The sequence below is a fragment of the Eucyclogobius newberryi genome, unplaced genomic scaffold (genome assembly GCF_026437365.1).
Source record: "Eucyclogobius newberryi isolate DKJ021-1_F unplaced genomic scaffold, fEucNew1.0.hap1 SCAF_14, whole genome shotgun sequence".
NCBI classification, from domain to species: Eukaryota; Metazoa; Chordata; class Actinopteri; order Gobiiformes; family Gobiidae; genus Eucyclogobius; species Eucyclogobius newberryi.
Window position 1 is genome coordinate 22,670,814 of NW_027315768.1, and position 18,091 is coordinate 22,688,904.

At 42.1% G+C, this 18,091-nt stretch overlaps 2 protein-coding genes across 2 annotated transcripts in view; both read left to right on the forward strand.

Moving 5' to 3' along the window:
* Positions 1–1,596: 1,596 nt before the first annotated feature.
* vtcn1 (V-set domain containing T cell activation inhibitor 1) lies at positions 1,597–5,920 on the forward strand. Its single transcript, XM_072443949.1, has 5 exons — positions 1,597–1,647; positions 3,129–3,193; positions 4,199–4,555; positions 5,585–5,843; positions 5,908–5,920. Exons 1-5 carry the CDS (start codon positions 1,616–1,618, stop codon positions 5,918–5,920), a joined length of 726 nt encoding a protein of 241 aa, XP_072300050.1. The 5' UTR covers positions 1,597–1,615.
* Positions 5,921–6,652: 732 nt separating this feature from the next.
* trim45 (tripartite motif containing 45) overlaps positions 6,653–18,091 on the forward strand; it is a 14,588-nt gene continuing 3,149 nt past the window's right edge. The window contains exons 1-5 of the mRNA XM_072445028.1: positions 6,653–7,125; positions 7,795–8,083; positions 8,568–8,713; positions 9,650–9,963; positions 13,289–13,418. Of these exons, the coding sequence (XP_072301129.1) occupies positions 6,668–7,125; positions 7,795–8,083; positions 8,568–8,713; positions 9,650–9,963; positions 13,289–13,418 (1,337 nt within the window). The 5' untranslated portion in view covers positions 6,653–6,667. The remainder of the gene's footprint in view (positions 7,126–7,794; positions 8,084–8,567; positions 8,714–9,649; positions 9,964–13,288; positions 13,419–18,091) is intronic.

Consider the following 18,091-nt stretch of genomic DNA (forward strand, 5'->3'; position numbering starts at 1 on the left):
AATGTAAAGAATTGGCAGTATTTTGGTGGCTTTGTTTCGTCAGGAAATATTCTTCGTAAATCCAGAAACATACAAATAACCTTCTCTGCTGTGATATCACTTATAATTGTACAATAACAATAACAAATATTCTCTATAGTATGTTTATGGTATAATTATGTGGTGTTCAAAGGAAACAGTAATACAATCCAGATGAATGTCATGTCTCGACAAATTTTACACCAATAATAGGAAAATAATTGATGTACCACAAGATCCGAACCACTGCCCTTCACAGTGAAAGAAACACTTTAACAACAAAAATGGCCGTGTATGATTGTGGTGTTTCCAAAAGTATGTGTCACTTTCTCTGCGCACAGTGTATTTCTGCACCTTGCCCTTAAATCCTTCAGAAGAGCACAAAAGGCACACCTCTCTAGTAACACAGAATATATTACACACACCTTGTGACAATGTTTACTCTTAGGGTTGTGTTGAAAGAGCTCTGGAAATGTTAGTCAAGTCAGAACCTGGTCGAGACAGACAGCAAGTCTCTGAAATATTATCGCAGTCGTTCAACATTCGGATACTTGCAGTACATTCGGATACTTGCAGTACATTCGGATACTTGCAGTACATTCGGATACTTGCAGTACATTCGGATACTTGCAGTACTTTCGGATACTTGCAGTACTTTCGGATACTTGCAGTACATTGGATACTTGCGGTACATTGGATACTTGCGGTACATTGGATACTTGCAGTACTTTCGGATACTTGCAGTACATTCGGATACTTGCAGTACATTGGATACTTGCAGTACTTTCAGATACTTGCAGTACTTTCGGATACTTGCAGTACATTCGGATACTTGCAGTACATTGGATACTTGCAGTACATTCGGATACTTGCAGTACATTCGGATACTTGCAGTACATTCGGATGCTTGCAGTACATTCGAATACTTGCAGTACATTGGATACTTGCAGTACATTCGGATACTTGCAGTACATTCGGATACTTGCAGTACATTCGGATACTTGCAGTACATTCGGATACTTGCAGTACATTGGATACTTGCAGTACATTGGATACTTGCAGTACATTCGGATACTTGCAGTATATTCGGATACTTGCAGTACATTCGGATACTTGCAGTATATTCGGATACTTGCAGTACATTCGGATACTTGCAGTACATTCGGATACTTGCAGTACTTTCAGATACTTGCAGTACTTTCGGATACTTGCAGTACATTCGGATACTTGCAGTACTTTCAGATACTTGCAGTACTTTCGGATACTTGCAGTACATTGGATACTTGCAGTACTTTCAGATACTTGCAGTACTTTCAGATACTTGCAGTACTTTCGGATACTTGCAGTACATTCGGATACTTGCAGTACTTTCAGATACTTGCAGTACTTTCGGATACTTGCAGTACATTGGATACTTGCAGTACTTTCAGATACTTGCAGTACTTTCGGATACTTGCAGTACATTGGATACTTGCAGTACTTTCGGATACTTGCAGTACATTGGATACTTGCAGTACTTTCGGATACTTGCAGTACATTGGATACTTGCAGTACTTTCGGATACTTGCAGTACGTCTGGATCTTCTGAGCAGGAAAGATGGCTTCTTTGGGCAGGATCATCGGCTGCACGTAGGTCCCTCTGATTCTTTTGAAAGTTAAAAGTATGTATAGAATGTACACAAATGGGTTTGTCATATTTTGTGGTGACATATTATGATCTCATTTTAAGTCAATAACATAAATAAGTTCAGTTTTTTTATTTCTATTCTTGTTCTTGACATAATGACATGACCAGAACCTCCAGCCACAAGAACAGTCTATTTCCCTCTAAACACCTGCCACTTTAATAACTCCTGCCACCTTAATAACACCTGCCACCTTAATAACACCTGCCACTTTAATAACTCCTGCCACCTTAATAACACCTGCCACCTTAATAACACCTGCCACTTTAATAACTCCTGCCACCTTAATAACACCTGCCACCTTAATAACACCTGCCACCTTAATAACACCTGCCACCTTAATAACTCCTGCCTGCCACCTTAATAACTCCTGCCACCTTAATAACTCCTGACACCTTAATAACTCCTGCCACCTTAATAACTCCTGACACCTTAATAACGCCTGCCACCTTAATAACTCCTGCCTGCCACCTTAATAACTCCTGCCTGCCACCTTAATAACACCTGCCACCTTAATAACTCCTGCCTGCCACCTTAATAACTCCTGCCTGCCACCTTAATAACTCCTGCCACCTTAATAACTCCTGCCACCTTAATAACACCTGCCACCTTAATAACACCTGCCACCTTAATAACTCCTGTCTGCTACCTTAATAACACCTGCCTGCCACCTTAATAACACCTGCCACCTTAATAACTCCTGCCTGCCACCTTAATAACTCCTGCCTGCCACCTTAATAACTCCTGCCACCTTAATAACTCCTGCCACCTTAATAACACCTGCCACCTTAATAACACCTGCCACCTTAATAACTCCTGCCACCTTAATAACTCCTGCCACCTTAATAACACCTGCCACCTTAATAACACCTGCCACCTTAATAACACCTGCCACCTTAATAACACCTGCCACCTTAATAACACCTGCCACCTTAATAACGCCTGCCACCTTAATAACTCCTGCCACTTTAATAATCCATGTAAATAATACTTGACCTATACCTCCTACCACTCATTTGCACTACCAGTTTTGCACTTTCATTCTGATCTCATTGTATACTTTATTTAGATTACTTATATTCTGCACATTTTATTTTGCATGCCTTTATTTTATCTTTTTTAGCATCGTCTATAATTTTTTTACTATTATTAATTATATTATTATTATGTTGCACCTGACGCTGAAGCAAGTTCCTAGTTTGTGACTTGTTCTCAATCAAACTGATTCTGATACAAGTGCGTTATCAGTATCACATTCTATCCTTCTTCTCAGAGTGAAACAGGGATGGAATATGGAGGCTGCATATAGAACTATAATAATTCCATTCTGTTTCCACAGCTCTCAGACTGTTGGGTGGGAGATTGTAGATTGCCGTCTTTGCGAATATCAAACCGACAGATGTGTTTGTCTTGCTCCCTTTGCAGAATGGTGATCCTGATCATCGCATTTGCCACAATTATCATCATTATCTTGGCCTGTGCATTCACTGGTAAGATCCTGTTTTCTGCACACAAATAAACTCCAGCGTACCATTCTCAACCAGGACGTCTTCAAGTTGTGTTTTCTCAGAATAATACGTTTTTCTTCTTTACCTTTTGTTTGGATATTGACCTTATTTACTCAAAGGCTGTGCTTTCTGTCTCAAAGTCCGGGCAAATACCAAATTGATGTGAAATTAGTTTATGAAAGTAGGATTATCAACCTCCTAATATATTTGAACCGTATCAAACATTTCTTTTCAAACAGGACTTAAAGACATTAAGTTTCCTCGTATCATAACTGTCAGACAGGAGTGTTGTTTTACCTGCTTTACCTGTTTTGGGTTTACATTTTGAAGTTTGTTGTCAAATCTCATAATCCAATGTTTAATTAAGGTTTAAAATGAATTCTTTAAACATTTAATCATAATATTGTCTTTATTTTTTACATTTCCAAATTGACTCTGAAACTATTGCAGAGCTTCAACAAAGTATTGGTCTTTCAATAATATCATCACTATCTCAGCCAACCTGTATTAACATTTATTTGGCTTTGTCCTGACGTCTCAACAATATAGAGCCTAATTTAAAGTGCATATGACAAGTGGGACGACACAATTCATTAAATCATATGTCACACGATTACAATTAAGATTTAAGAATTAAAATTTGGCCTAGTTTCTCTATTTTAGTGACATTTATAATCGTACTTCCTGGTTATACATGATGTGACTTTGAGCTCGAGGAAATTCCACAACTGTTACCTAGCAACCATTGTAAACAAATAACGACTTATTAAATGGTTGATTAAACTGTGCATTTCTAATGTGCTTGGTCATTTTTCATAGATGTACAAAATGTAATGAAAATGTATAATTCTTTTTTAGATCTGCTACTTTACTGATTCCTTGTGACACATAGGACGGATCAGCCTGGCACATAAATATTGCAGATCCAAACATGAAACAGTTTGCATCCTTTCAGACTAAATGTATTATCCTATTTTTCCACCACAGGGAGACTTTCAAACGTGCTCAGCCTCAACAAATCGCCTGTTGGCAATCTGGGCGAAAACCAACTCCTCAGCTGCTTCCTGCAGGTCAACACACCCGCACCACTGTCCCAGACGTCTGTGACCTGGACGAAGAGCGGCGTGTCCGGCGTGGTTTATCAGGTGACGCGTGGAGCTGTGGCCCTGCACAATCAGATCCCGCAGTTCAAAGGGAGGGCAGCGCTGTCCCTGGACGCCCTACAGAAGGGGAACGCCTCGCTGATACTGTCCGGAGTGAGGAGCCAGGACCAGGGGGAGTACACCTGCTCCGTAAGCAGCAGCACCGGGGCGGGGACAGTCACTGTGGATTTACGCACCGGAGGTAAAGAGGGTTCAATGTTTCTGCTGTGGTACAGAAGATTCATCAAAGATAGTTTAAGATTTGTGTTGTTGACTGAACTTTTGGTGCTTTCCTGCTGGGATTAATGGGGCACAGTACAAACACAATGTGTGACTGGAACAACATTATAACTGACATGCAGGACATGGAGACAATCACATTTGGACTTAACTTGATATTGGACAAATTTGACTGACTTTGGACCAATTGGGGCGTTTATTTGGAGTTTGCGTGCCTTAGTTTTATTTGGATGTCTTGCAGGGATTTTCTTCTCTCTTGTCTTGTTCTGTTTTCCAAATGTGTTTTTCAAATTTTGAAATTAATACATCAATAAATGAATAAAAGACAGAAAAGTTTACAACATAGTAAGAAAAAGAAGAAGAAAAGTTGTTCATGTTGATTTTGAAATTACAATAATAAACACTATTCAAATCACTCTTTTAGGGATCATGGGAGATTGACTGTTTTTACAATAAATCTCCCAAATAGAAATCCACAAACAAATGAACTCGTAGAATTATTTGTCCACAAACCTGCAATAATAACCTTAACGTCCTTTCAACTGACCGCAATCACGTCTATGGGATTGAATGATGGCACCACTTTCTGAAGCAATTATGAGAAAATGATTAAACTTTTATGTATTCATGCTATCAGAGAGGGAGGATTGGCCCAGTAATTACACATGTATGAACCATAAACCAGGTAAACAAACTGTAAGTCTGACGGTTAAACATTACGACCGTTAAAATACCGGAAATCTAAAATATCGTTGAGTCACATGAACGCAACCTGTTTCTTTTAAAGTATTACCAAATTTGGGACATCTGGCTGATTAGACATGAATGCACGTGTTTTTTTTTTCTTTTCCAATATTGATATATATATATTTGAACAAAATAAAACATGGTTAATTCCAAAGTCACCACTAACTTTATTCCGAGCCAAAAGATTCCGTTTTCCCTTGCCCTGTTCTTGTCCAAACTGAAGGATCTTTTCTTTTTCTTCCAGCCTTTTCAGCACCATCTTTCACTTTCTCCAGTAGCATTTTGACAGCTGTGGCAGAGCGGTGGTCTCCTGAGCCCAATGTGACCTGGTCTGACCTCAGGGGGGCCGTTCTCCCTGGGACCACCAGCCTGAACTTGAGCAGCGCTGGTGTGTACAGTGTGAAAACATCACTATCACCAGTGAACACCAGCGATACTTACACGTTGATGATCGAGAACAACTTGAAGATCTCAATTTCGCAAGCGACCGTAACAGGCACGCAGTTATTGATTAATAGTCACGTTTCCTTTTGTCAGTCTTTTAATTGTATTGGTTATACTTTTCAGGCACTGGTGTTGAGCATCAAACATATCTGTACACCAACAGGGCGTCGTCACCACCGCTCGCATCCACACAACTCGTCTTCATAGTTATATGCATTGCCCTGACCACTTTCCCATAATTTGACTCATCTTCGTCCACATTTAAAGTTATTTAACGTCACAAATGATACTAAGCAGTGTTTTGAATGTAGCTAACCCAATGACATGTTTGTTCAGTGTTATGAAATATATTGTGGTTATGCTACTGAGAGTATTTATAATGTTATTTAAAATGTATTTATATATTTGGTGTTAGCTAATGTTTCAAATGTCTGTCTACCGAGGGGAGGAAACTGCAAAGTGGTGTAATAGTGGTGACGTAGGTGACATTCATTCATATATTTGGCTATAAAGAGAAAAGAAAACTACCTGGATGATGTGTTTCTGCAGTCTACAGTGCTGCCACTAGAGGGCGTCATGACGGTAGGACCACGCCCACACGGGCCTCCAGAGCCTCCCATTGGCTTGGCCCTGAGTGAGTGTCAAATGTCGCATCAACCCCGAGTGCATTGACCAACTTTTGTGTGTGTTTTTTGGCACGAAAGAGTGCGCGAGTGACCACAGGAATGTAATCAACCGAGTGAGTTTTAACGCACTAAATAAAACGCGTAAAAAGATGTTTGAACTGTTTCTACTGCTGATCTTGTCTTAATGTCGTGGAGGAGTTTGTGTTTTGGTGGATTTTTTCTGTTTCTTTTTTGTGTGTCTCACTTGAGGAACAACTATGTCAGAAGAAGAAGAAGGGATCGTGGTCAAAATCACGCAAAACGTTAAACGCGGGGTGAACGCAAACGCCCGGGCGGTGTGTCACGTGTGCAACCGCCTCTACCGGGACCCAAAAATCTTGCCGTGTCTGCACAGCTTCTGCTCGGACTGTATCGCTCAGCTGGAGCCGTTCACGCGGTCCGCCTCGTCCCGGGACAGTGGCGGTCCGGTGGCGGTGGCGGTGGAGCGCGAGGGTTCCGTGACGGTGCTGTGTCCGGACTGCGACTCCGAGGTGGAGCTGCCGGCGACGGGACCGGCCGGGCTCAGCACCGACCACCTGGCTCTGGATGAGGTGTTCCTGGAGACGCTGGTGACGGACGGCCCGCTGCCCTGTGACCTGTGCGGGGACGGGACCGCCGAGAGCCGCTGCGACATGTGCGCCGTTAACCTGTGCGAGTTCTGCTGCCAGGCCCACAGGTAAAGGCCGTACCGGGCCAATCAGGTCATGTCTGTGCACGGTCATTCTAATTAAACATGTTTGAATAAGGCTGGGATTATGCCACTTGTTGGGCTTCCATAATTGACAGTGTTTTGAGCGCTCATAATTGATGCATTTTCATAATAAATATCGCATAGTTTGACTCTATATAAACGCAACTCAAATGGTGGAACTACTGATTAAATCCCAATTTCTTTTACAAAATTGAAATGAATTATTTATTTCATACTCTGCAGTTGTTATTTATACTTTGCAAAGTGGTGGTTGAATAAAGTTGGCAAAAGAAGAATAGATATTTTGATTTTAAAAAAAATGTGAATTTTCTCCATGCTTTTTTTTACAAAATATTTGTCAAAAGTGGCATGAATACCATAAGTAACAATGATTTGTCTTGTGGATGAATAAGCTTGTCTAAGTTAACTGTGTTCACACTTTATCCCAGTTACATTTTTATGTCGATTTGGTTTGGTCCAGTCCTGGCACGGGTTTAGTCCTAAATTTAGTCCCGATTTAAACCCAATTTTGCTCTGGTGTTTGCAAACGTGTCCGCCCATGCCTGAAGTCCACTGTAGTTGAATGTTTTTGGTATTTTGGTAACAGCTCTTGATCAAACCAGCATGATGGTCCATCTTGTCTCTGTCCCGCAGGCGTCAGAAGAGGACCACGTCTCACTCTGTCCAGGCTCTCCATGAGTTAAAGTTCCGTGGTCGCCTCTGTCGTCCTGTCCTCTGCTCCCTCCACCCGGGACAGGAGCTGCGCCTCTTCTGTCAGCCCTGTGATCTGCCCGTGTGCCTGGAGTGTGCCGCCACTCTGCACCGGGACCACCGCTGCTGTCCCGCACACGACGCCGCCGATCGCTACGGAGACCGCATCCGGGAACTGGTCTCGGTCCATCTGCGTCCTCGTCTGGAGCGTCTGGAGGAGTCACTTCAAAAGGTAGTTTGGTTTAAGATGGTGACAGGCTACAGTACCAGGAAGTGATGTTCTCTGTCCAGAATGGAGAGCCTGGACAAATACTATAACAAAATATGTGGTTTTTGAGCTATTTCTTGGCTGTAAGTTTACTTTGTGCCACATTTTGTTGTTTCTTTCATTGACATAGTCTAATAGAGATCCCCATTCCTCTCTAGTAGGTGACCAGCTTGATGAAATAACATAATTGAATGATAAAGTAAGTTTAGTGTGAAGAAAAAAACAAAAAAACGTTACATTGACAAGGATATATATTACATTCCCTATTTTTTTCTTCTAAACATCTCACGTTTATATATATTTCTTTCATTTCTTACCATTTATATAAGTTCCGGCGTGTATCATAATTGTGACCCACATAGTTGCAGTGGCTCAGGACAAACCCTCCATCGCTCAATTCATTCATCTTCAGCATAACTACGTTCTCACTCACTGCGTCTCGATTAAGGTGAATGAGTCGCAGGATGTCCTGACCTCTCGAGTGGACGAAATGGCGCAGGAGGTGAGGGCGTTTGCTCGAGGATATGCCAGTGCTGTGGAGGCTCACTGTCTGTCTCTGCTGCGCCGCTTAGAGGAGCTACACAAACAGAGAAGGTACTTTCCATTTGTACCATCTGTCATTTGAAGAGAGGTGGGGAGAACTCCGTTACATTCGCTTGACTTGACTTTTTTGAAGAAATATTATTTTCCAAGTAGTTTTCAGACGCTATACTTTTATTCCCATATCTTAGACATACTCTCTTACTTAAGTTTCTGTCACTCTTCCAGATAGTTGCTCTTATTTGAGTTTTAGTAGTATTTGGACATCCTGAAAAACTACTTTGTACAATCTCTGTTTGGCCATATGTCCAGATTAGTTGTTCAATTGGGAAACTGCTCACATTTTTGCAATTTTTTTGTTTTGTAATATGTAATGTATGGACTATTATTGCTGAAAAAGTATTGGTTGGCTGTGGAAATAGTTGGATTTGCATGATGTGCCCTCAAACTTGGGCTAGTGTCCTTATTTCCAGTCTCACAGAACTATAATCATGTTATAGATTACTATTACTGTGTCACGTGAGTACATTTTTGGGCAACAAGTACAACATACATCGCAGACTCATTATTTGTGTCCTGTCCTGTTTAATGCATTCAACTTTTTGATGAATTACAGCTGTTATTTTATTATAAGCACGCCACAATTACCTGTTACAATAAGGCAGGGGTGGGCAGTTATGTTTCCTCTGAGGGCCATATACAAATCGAGTTAAGTGGTGGAGGGCCAGACTGCGTTAATTGGTGTTACAAATTCTTATCATTATAAGCACTTTTTATAAAATATAGGCTGTTTAATTGATTATTTCATTTATTTCATGTAATTTCTATTAAGGACACAAGTGCAGACACATATTACATAGCTAAGACAGTTATAGAATGGAAACTAAAATCTTGAGGGGGGCCAAATTACAACAGACTGAGGGCCACAAATGCCCAGGTCTGCAATAAGGGCTCCTAAAACACCCAATACTGTCTGTCTCTTTGTTCCAGAAACCAGCTCCACTTACAGAGGGCTCAGCTGCGTCAGGCTCTGCTGGACGTCCGAGGTGGAGTGGAGTTCGCAGAGAGACTTTTGAGTTGCGGTTCGGACGCGGAGATCCTCAGCGCTAAAGGCGTGACCGTGCAGAGACTGAGCAGCCTTTCCGAGAGCAGCTACGATCCACAGCCTGCTGCAGGAGTCGATGATGGCTCCAACATCTGCTTTCTGCCCTCCGAGCCAGCGGGGGATGTCGATGGTTATCCTGTAGTTGGAATAATCCACGGGAAGACGGCAGATCCCAGCAAGTGCACTGTTGAAGGAGAAGGTAATTCAAGTGTGTTCTGTATTTGGGATGTCAAGATTACTAGGTTAATCGATAATTGTGATTATTCAGGTCACAATATAATCATAAGAACCCAAAAATAATAATCGTGACCATTTACACATTAGATTACATTTTCTGTTCAATAAATATACAAAAATTTAGACCTAAATATACAGACCTTTTTAATCTGGCTGGTTTTGTCACATTCAACTTTATTTTGTCTTTCACAATTTCATAAAGCCGGTCACAATCTTGAGGAGTTCACAGTCTCAATAATCCTGAATAATCGTAAATCATCATAAACATCATAAATCGTGATGTTTTTAATAATCGTAACACTAAAGTTTGATATCATGACATCCCTATTCTATGTATTCAAAGTTATGGTGAAAACATGATGAATCTATCAAGGTCAGTTTACATTAGAAAACATGAATGTGAATGGCAGGTGTTTTCTTTCCCTTGGGTTTCCTCCACAAATGTGTTAAAAATGTTATTGACGGGATATTAAAGTGATTCTATACATTTATTGTAGTAGAATCTTAGAGTGAAGAGTAAATATGTTTAGCACAAATTCACTACTGCAGGATAATGTTACAAAAACTGCATGTTGCCTGGTACTGAACGATTCAAGATGGCGCCACACTAAGGGTGCGTTCATACTTGTTATTTGGACTTTGTTTGGTCTTGTTCGAGTCCTTGTTTAGTCCTGATCCAGTCCATGTTTTGTTTTGGGTTTAGTTCTGGTTTAGTGAATGCACTCTTACTCGCATGAGCCACCAGTGTTCAGGATCAAGTAAAGATTCTCCATTAGTTTATACCTGGAGTTTTCAGATTTCAAAAATGTATTTCACGACCTTCAAATATTTTCTTTGGCCCAGTGTTCAGGAAATTTACCTATAACTCTTTATTTGCTGAGGTATTTTTCTTATTTTGAATGGCGGTCCATTGTCGTTTGTGGAAGCACTTTTGTTTTCACTCTGTTTAGTTAAATGGCTGTAAGAGAAAGTACACAACGCATTATGGCAGTGAAATGGCCTAGTTAATGGCCGTACTTTAGTTTTTCTATTATCCTGGTTTCACTTTATTGTACACGTACTCAGTCTAAACTAAACTCAGCCGGTGCAGCTGGTGTGACTGTGGAGGGGGAGGAACCGTGCAGAGTGAAGCAGGGACTCACTTAAAGACCATTGTGATGGGGGAATTCCTGAGAGCAGAAGGAATGTTTCAGGGGGGAACAGTCTAGAGATGTTTACACCTAAACACACGCACGCACACACACACACACACACATGCACACACACACCTATACACACACACCTATACACGCACACACACCTACACACACACACGCACCTATACACACACACACACCTACACACACACACACACACACACACACCTATATACACACACACACACACACACACACACACCTACACACACACACACACACACACACACACACACACACACACACACACACACACACAGACTAAAAGAAAAGGTGCTGTACAAGTTGCAGCAGGACATTTTAAATCCTGGAGTCACAACAGAGACGTGAAAACTAGCTGCAGTTACACGCGTACTCAAAATCAGATTATTAAAAGGATAAATAAATAGAAATAAATAGACATTTCCAATCATGGTCCCTCAGATTACTTGCATCAGATTTTGTGGTTTGCTTCTCATTTAAATAATCTTAAATCTGTGGCGTCAACCCCTTTTATAAACCTTTTTTTTAATGAATATGAACAATATCTTAAGATGTTTTAAATGTGAAATATTGACGTTTTAGCTAGCAAAAAAAATCATGACTATGATAACGGCCCTGATGTTTATTTGGAAATCTTTTAATGTGGCATTACAAGTTGAAAAAACATTCTCAGCTCTATTCTTTACATAGTTTGAAAGTGAGTGTTTTTTTGTCATGTGATCTGTTGCTATGCATGCTCAGAAAGGGTTAAGCAGACTATTCTGTAAAAGCACAGGCGACATGAAGAACAGCTGTGTCAGTAATGATGACAGCTGCTTTCCAGGCTGACAAACTGCACTGCACACACATGATTACTGCTTAATAGCAACTGAAATCTGGTATCTGGAGCAGAGACGTTGTAACAGGGTTTCGGTATCAGCTGGTTTATTTTCACAAGGCTAATTGAAATAGTAAAAGCAATCTTCTGAACAATTGAAAGTCTAAACGCATCATAGCTGCTGGGAGGTACAGGCTGAACCGTAATAGCATCATTAGTTTCAAATCTATTAGAGTCTGGAAAAAAACAAATACAAAACAACATTAATCATGGATGAGAGCACAAATTATGTTTAGCTCTCACAAACTTGAGACTGATAAATATCTTGAGTGTGAAATGTGTATGCGCCTCGAAAAATGATTTGAAAACTGACATTTCTGACGGGTTTGGACAAAGTGAAGGACATGTCGTCATTTGAAATGTTTTTATTGTTATGGATGACTAAATATACTTGTTACTCTCTGTGTCATGTCCATGTTTTCTGTTCTATATGTTCGCATTGAAAAAAGAAAAAGAAAAGCCATAGTGTCAGTATTCTGCTTTTAAAGTTAGTTGCTTAGTAACAGCATGCTTTTTCTGTGATCTTGTCTCTCACTCTTTAATAGTACATTATGTAACTTATCTGGTGTGGCTTGTCTCCATTGTTGTTACTGCTTTGCATGGAATGTTCCAAAGTACGGTTTTAAAGTGTCTTTAAAGCATTTATTCAACAACGTAATAATCATGTTTTTGGTTTTGTTTTGTTTTGTGGTCAGTGGTTCGCATCTCCACAGATCTCATATTTAACCTGGCCTAGCGGACCTCACCTGCTTGTTTCCATGGTGATAGATTAGTTTAATGCCATACTGTTAAAATGTCAGGCAAAGCAACAACATCTCCATGGAAACAAATCAGGATGCAAACCCTCCACCAGAAATAATGCACCTTTAACTGCTTGATGTTGGTTGCATGATGCTTATTTCCTATTTTTACAGATTCACCTAAAGAATTATTAATAAAACTGCGTTAATAATGTTAAAAATACCATTAATTTCCTACAGACAAAAAAGGGTTTGTCTATGGGAGTTTTTGTTTATAAGAGATCTTCTACTGAGAATGTTTTTCAGACTTCCTATAAGTGATCTGTTCTTCTGGATCTACCTCTGTATCTTCCTGCGTTGCAACAATGAAATTTCCCCATGTGGGACGATAAAGGAATATCTTATCTTAATTATCATTTTTGTGCCGATTATTTCAGACGCATACAAAATACTGCCAGTCTTATGTAAAATCCGTTGAATGCGTCACTACAGGACTGCAGCAGTGCATTATGGGCCAGTCTGGACACTTCTCACTGGTCTGCAGGGACTCGGGAGGCGACCAGCTGACTCGAGGAGGAGAGCATGTCGTGGTCAGCATCGCACATAAAGACAAGAGAAACTGGTGAGTAAATGATTAAATGCTACAAGTCAAATATTAATTGAGTGAATGAGAATGTAGTTTAAGGCAAAGGTGGAGGTGCAGGTGGAGGTGCAGGTGGAGGTGCAGGTGCAGGTGGAGGTGCAGGTGGAGGTGGAGGTGCAGGTGCAGGTGCAGGTGGAGGTGCAGGTGCAGGTGGAGGTGCAGGTGCAGGTGGAGGTGCAGGTGGAGGTGCAGGTGCAGGTGGAGGTGCAGGTGGAGGTGGAGGTGCAGGTGGAGGTGCAGGTGCAGGTGGAGGTGCAGGTGGAGGTGGAGGTGGAGGTGCAGGTGGAGGTGCAGGTGGAGGTGCAGGTGGAGGTGCAGGTGGAGGTGGAGGTGGAGGTGCAGGTGGAGGTGCAGGTGCAGGTGCAGGTGGAGGTGCAGGTGCAGGTGCAGGTGCAGGTGGAGGTGGAGGTGCAGGTGCAGGTGCAGGTGGAGGTGCAGGTCAAATCAAATCAAATCAATTTATTTTTGTAAGGCCCAAAATCACAACAACAGTTGCCTCTGAGGGCCACAGGGAGAAATGAATCAACAATGTCTGTGGTGGCGATGGAGTCAGACAATGTCTGTGGTGGCGAGGGACGATGTCCCAGGGTCCTCTGTCCTTAGACTCTCCTTCTCGGCCAGGAAAAACTACAAAAAAAACCTCTTTGGGAAAAAAGCGTAGAAACCTGGAGGAGTTCCAGTGAAGGAGAGATCCGACTCTCACAGACGGACAGACGGACACGAGGAGACTGGAGCTGGACCCACTCTTCAGGCAGAAGAGGGACCGACTGAGGCGAACTGGACCCACTCTTCAGGCAGATGAGGGACCGACTGAGGCGAACTGGACCCACTCTTCAGGCAGATGAGGGACCGTCGGAGTCGAGCAGGACCCACTCTTCAGGCAGATGAGGGACCGTCGGAGGCGAACTGGACCCACTCCTCAGGCAGATGAGGGACCGTCGGAGGCGAGCTGGACCCACTCTTCAGGCAGATGAGGGACCGACTGAGGCGAACTGGAGCCACTCTTCAGGCAGATGAGGGACCGTCCACATGGGGCAGGGACCACTTCACCAGGAGAGGGACATCTGGGTCCACAGGTCCTCAGGAGTGAGAGAAAGAAAAAGAAGGCGGTGAACAGTTTGCAAGTGGAATTAAAAAATAAATATTGTTTGATAGCATAAGTAGTCAGAAGAAGAGGATAGTGCTCAAGCTGTCATACTTCCCCCAGCACAGTTACTCCTAGGGCAGCGTAGCTGAAGCTGTGGGTTTATCTTTCTGTTCCTAACTACTCTGACCATAAGCGATTTCGAAGAGGAACGTTTTAAGCCTGGACTTAAATGAAGAGACTGTGTCAGCATATTTAACATGGGTCGGGAGCTGATTCCATAACACAGGAGCTTGGTAGCTAAACGCTCTACCTCCTACAGTACTTTTAGAGACTCTTGGCACCACCAGAAGGCCGGCATTCTGAGAGCGAAGAGCTCTGTTTGGATGATATGGTTCTATAGCATCTTTGAGGTAGGATGGGGCCATGTCATTTATGGCTTTGTAGGTCAAGAGTAGAATTTTGAATTTGATTCTGGACTCGACGGGGAGCCAGTGAAGAGACTTCAGCACTGGCGTAATGTGCTCTCTTCTTTTTGTTCCTGTTAGTAATCTTGCTGCTGCATTTTGAACCAGTTGAAAGCTTTTTATGGAGCTTTTAGGACACGCTGCAAGCAGGGAGTTACAGTAGTCTAATCTAGTCGTTACAAATGCATGGATAAGTTTTTCGGCATCACTTTTAGGCAGGATTCTTCTGATTTTGGCGATGTTGCGCAAATGGAAATAGGCTGTTTTACAAGCTTGATTTATATGAGCTTTAAATGAGAGCTCCTGGTCAAATAAGACTCCAAGGTTTCTTACAGTAGAACTGGAGGCTACACTGACATTGTCCAGTCAGACAATGTGACAGGTGAGGTGCAGGTGAGGTGCAGGTGGAGGTGCAGGTGGAGGTGGAGGTGCAGGTGCAGGTGGAGGTGCAGGTGGAGGTGCAGGTGGAGGTGCAGGTGGAGGTGGAGGTGCAGGTGGAGGTGCAGGTGGAGGTGGAGGTGCAGGTGGAGGTGCAGGTGCAGGTGCAGGTGGAGGTGGAGGTGCAGGTGCAGGTGGAGGTGCAGGTGGAGGTGCAGGTGGAGGTGCAGGTGCAGGTGGAGGTGGAGGTAGAGGTGGAGGTAGAAGAAGAGGAAGACTTCAAGCAGGAGGAAGAGGGGGAGGAGTTTGGGAAGGTTCTTTTTTGTACTGGATAAAATGTTATGTTCATGAAAACTGGGAATTTTTTTCTTTTTCACCATGTTGGCTTGAGTATATGGAAAAAAATAAATGACGTTGTCAACAGCATTAGTCTTGTGTCCTGTGTTGTGTCTACAGTCATGCACACAAGTGTGTGTAGTGTTCACTGTGTGTGTTGTTTTGTAAAAAGTGTGAGCAGACATTGTGTTTCCAGTGGTGCAAATCCGAGCCATGTTTTGCAAATCCTCTGTGTACTTCACCCACACGACTCTGTGAACTTAGAAGCAGGATTAACCCAAAGTGTTTAAGGTTTTCAACAGCCGTGTGTAACTGGTGTGTAACTGGTGTGTAACTGGTGTGTAACTGTAACTAGTGTGTAACTGGTGTGTAACTGGTGTGTAACTGGTGTGTAACTGTAACTAGTGTGTAACTGGTGTGTAACTGGTGTGTAACTGGTGTGTAACTGGTGTGTAACTGTAACTAGTGTGTAACTGGTGTGTAACTGGTGTGTAACTGTAACTAGTGTGTAACTGGTGTGTAACTGGTGTGTAACTGTAACTAGTGTGTAACTGGTGTGTAACTGGTGTGTAACTGTAACTAGTGTGTAACTGGTGTGTAAGTGGTGTGTAACTGTAACTAGTGTGTAACTAGTATGTAACTGGTGTGTAAGTGGTGTGTAACTGTAACTAGTGTGTAACTGGTGTGTAACTGGTGTGTAAGTGGTGTGTAACTGTAACTAGTGTGTAACTAGTGTGTAACTGGTGTGTAACTGGTGTGTAACTGTAACTAGTGTGTAACTAGTGTGTAACTGGTGTGTAACTGGTGTGTAAGTGGTGTGTAACTGTAACTAGTGTGTAACTGGTGTGTAACTGGTGTGTAACTGTAACTAGTGTGTAACTGGTGTGTAACTGTAACTAGTGTGTAACTGTAACTAGTGTGTAACTGGTGTGTAACTGTAACTAGTGTGTAACTGGTGTGTAACTGGTGTGTAACTAACTAGTGTGTAACTGGTGTGTAACTGGTGTGTAACTGGTGTGTAACTGTAACTAGTGTGTAACTGGTGTGTAACTAGTGTGTAACTAGTGTGTCAAACATGGTTAAGTCATATGCAACATGTGTGTTTCATATGGTACAAAAATATGGTTTTGATAAATTAGTGTAGAGTTTTTACAAGAGTGTTTCATTTTGCAAAGGAGATAAGGTGTTTTGATAATTGGGTTTGTGGTTGTGCTAATTGTGTGTAGGGTTTTGCTAAATAAAACAAAACCATCAAAATTGTGTTCATTCGTAAAAAACTGTAAGTGACTAATCGTGACTAGTGGCTATTTGATAATCATAATCATTATTTGGACTTTACAGACTCTAAACACATACAACAAGTCATTTTATACTTACATTAATGTCAACAACAGTAATATTACACTATCTCAACATATTATTCAATTCAATATATTGTTGTAACGCCCCAAAATCACAACAGTAGTGGCCTCGGTGGGCGTCTCAGTGTTGTTGATTTACCTAACAGAAAGAGGGAGAATCAAACTATTGAACAGTCATTGGTCAATAATTAAGATTATGTTAAACAATGTTCAGAGGAATTAAGCTGTCCCAGAGCATCCACTGTTAGACCCTCTTACTTAAATACAAAAAACCTTCTGGAAAAACAGCCAGGAGGAGAAAGGATGTCTCGTCTAGTATCCATGGGTTTCACACTTCATTGTTGTCCCTGCCATGTTGAAGACTTCACCTTAGGCTGTTGTCTATCTATATAAACTGCACATAACATTGAAAATAAAAAGGGCTGATACTTGAAGAAGACAGAAGTTATGGGCTTTGATCCTTATCTACAGTGGCAAGTCGATGACAACACTTAAAAGCAGCGACAACTTGTCACTCGTGCACCAGACAAACCCTCAGAGCTTTCAAGAGCACGGACCTTGTGTGCGGAAGACTGTCTGAGCCTCAAACATAACACCCGGACAGTTGGAAATTAAAAACTGTCTGCAACTGGGCAAACATTTATAAGTAGCTTTAGCCAGCAGCTAACTACCTGAAACAAACGGCTCAGAGCTCAGTCTGGAGGGATTTCTGTCAGTCCACTGGTCCCTCCTGACCACAGTGATACATTTCTGGCGACAAACAAGGTCTTTGGAGGTTTGCAGAGTTACAGAAGAGGAATCCTTTGTTTTGAGGACTAAAGCTGCATGCTCAGCCCACAGTGAGCATGCAGCTTTAGTCCTCAAGATGGCAGTAGAGATGAGTGTGTGATGTCACTTCGGACACATGAATAGAAAGTTCATCCAGGCAGTTGAGGAGCATCCGGATATAAAGGTCAGGGTCGTGAGATGAGGCATCTAAGGTGCAGTCGTCACTGGAACAGCAGCAGCAGAGTCTGAGGGAAGTGG

Coding starts and splice junctions, on each gene's coding strand:
- vtcn1 (XM_072443949.1), top strand. CDS start 1,616: ATGGCTTCTTTGGGCAGGATCATCGGCTGCAC. Junction 3,194..4,198: donor CTTGGCCTGTGCATTCACTG/GTAAGATCCTGT, acceptor TTTCCACCACAG/GGAGACTTTCAAACGTGCTC. Junction 4,556..5,584: donor TGTGGATTTACGCACCGGAG/GTAAAGAGGGTT, acceptor TTTTTCTTCCAG/CCTTTTCAGCACCATCTTTC.